At 59.7% G+C, this 1,985-nt stretch overlaps 1 protein-coding gene across 2 annotated transcripts in view; it reads right to left on the bottom strand.

The window, feature by feature from the left end:
• Positions 1 to 1,985, bottom strand: part of Mtch1 (mitochondrial carrier 1) — a 17,413-nt gene that overhangs the window by 775 nt on the left and 14,653 nt on the right. For both annotated transcript variants that reach the window (XM_031347524.1, XM_031347525.1), the window contains exons 9-11: positions 1,173 to 1,220; positions 1,006 to 1,073; positions 748 to 823 (exon numbers count right to left, since the gene is read on the bottom strand). In XM_031347524.1, coding sequence (XP_031203384.1) covers positions 748 to 823; positions 1,006 to 1,073; positions 1,173 to 1,220 — 192 coding nt within the window. The remainder of the gene's footprint in view (positions 1 to 747; positions 824 to 1,005; positions 1,074 to 1,172; positions 1,221 to 1,985) is intronic.

Genomic DNA, 1,985 nt, shown 5'->3' with positions numbered 1-1,985 from the left:
GGTGCTGGAGGGGGAGGGGGAGGGGGAGAGCAGCAGTCAGTGGTGCTGGAGGGAGCCCTGCCTTTTACTGGGTGGGGGTGATGGTGAGGTGTGCACGTGAGGGCTCTCTTGTGGATTCTGAGGCAAGCACTTTTACCCATGGAGCCACCCCGTGGCCCCCAGTAAACCTATTCACAACCTGAAGGCCACTCAACACTCTTGGTTCCTCCTCAGGCCAGTACCTCAATTGACAGGTGGCAAAGCAAGGCCAGGAAATGACAAGTGCTCACTTGCTCCTAGCAGTGAGCCTGGTACTTGACCATTCCTCCCCTCTCCCCCCACTGAAAAGTTACAGCCAACAGGAGGCTTCAAGATAGAGCCCCAGAAACCATGGCTGCTCTACTAGGCTCACACCAGACCCAGATGAATCCTAAGGACCTCCCATGGCTAAAAGGGTCCTATGGAGGAGTTTGACTACGTACATCCCAGGCACCCTTGGTATTGGAGGAGTGAGCTTGGGCTCTGCCACCTACCGCCTCCAAAGGCAGTCTAACCTGGTCAATCCCACGCAGCTGCCCAGCCCAAGCTTCAGCCTCATCTGTCTTTCTCTCCTCAGCCAGAGTCACGGCTCCTAGGACCTCCTTTGTACCCTGCAGCTTTCCCAAAAGGTGTCTCTCATCTGCCCTCTCCCAACTCCATTCCTCCAAGCTCCCCTCTCCCACAACGCCCCCAACCCAGAGGCCAAGAGCCCTAGCCCAGCATGCTCACCTGCACACTCAGGTACTTCCAGCAGTGGATCCAGGATTTGAACACAGGGGAATATGGAGGGAGTCCAGCCTGCAGCCTGTGGAGAACACGGGGGACCTCAGACACGTTGTCAACCAAGACCAGAGAATGTGGGTACCCCATGCCCATTCCAACACCACGCTAGCCCCACAGGGAATTATGTGTAGGTGGAGGGGCTGGAAGGGCTCATCGGGATGCCCTAGCAGCCGTGGTAGGGAGCAGGTGGAAGAGAACACGTACCCACAGTTGTTCACTGCCATGAGATCTCCAACGAGCAGGAAAGGGTAGGTCAGCATGCTCACGGCAATCTGAAAAGCACGCGGGCTTCAGTGCCGGCAGGGAGGGCACGCTGCCAACAGCCTGCCTCCAGCACAATGTGGCCCTTAAGGGCAGTGGGCACAACTTACCCCCATCACAAATTTGGTGTAGCTCCGGATGGCCAGGGCCTGGCTGAACTGTAGGACAGAAAGGAGGCAGGGTTTACCTCAGGGGTGTCGGGGGCAGACTGCACCTCTGTGGTACCTCGCCTTGCCTTACCCTCCACACCCCGCTTTCCAGGACAGCTCCTCCTGTGACCTCCCCATTAGTCTACTGGGCTGAAGGGACCTGTAGGGTTCTAGGAAAGCAGGCCTATTTACCACCTTTGGGGTAACCCCACAGGACAGCTCTAGGTGTGGTCCACATCTGCTTGACAGCTGCCCTAGCTCGGCACAGTTACAGCTGGTGAGAGATTCCCAGTAAAAGGACAAGCTTCCACCCAGCATCCCAGGACAGAGCCTGCTTCCACCCAGGGTCCCAGGGCAGAGCCTGCTTCCACCCAGGGTCCCAGGACAGGGCCTGGTTCCACCCAGCATCCCAGGACAGAGCCTGCTTCCACCCAGGGTCACAGGACAGGGCCTGGTTCCACCCAGCATCCCAGGACAGGGCCTGGTTCCACCCAGCATCCCAGGACAGGGCCTGCTTCCACCCAGCATCCCAGGACAGAGCCTGCTTCCACCCAGGGTCCCAGGACAGAGCCTGCTTCCACCCAGCGTCCCAGGACAGGGCCTGCTTCCACCCAGGGTTCCAGGACAGGGCCTGGTTCCACCCAGGGTCCCAGGACAGAGCCTGGTTCCACCCAGGGTCCCAGGACAGGGCCTGGTTCCACCCAGGGTCCCAGGACAGGGCCTGGTTCCACCCAGCGTCCCAGGACAGGGCCTGGTTCCACCCAGCGTCCCAGG

Source organism: Mastomys coucha, unplaced genomic scaffold (assembly GCF_008632895.1).
Source record: "Mastomys coucha isolate ucsf_1 unplaced genomic scaffold, UCSF_Mcou_1 pScaffold3, whole genome shotgun sequence".
Taxonomy (NCBI): domain Eukaryota; kingdom Metazoa; phylum Chordata; class Mammalia; order Rodentia; family Muridae; genus Mastomys; species Mastomys coucha.
The sequence above is the reverse complement of the archived record's forward strand: the minus strand, read 5'-3'. Positions and strand labels throughout refer to the sequence as shown.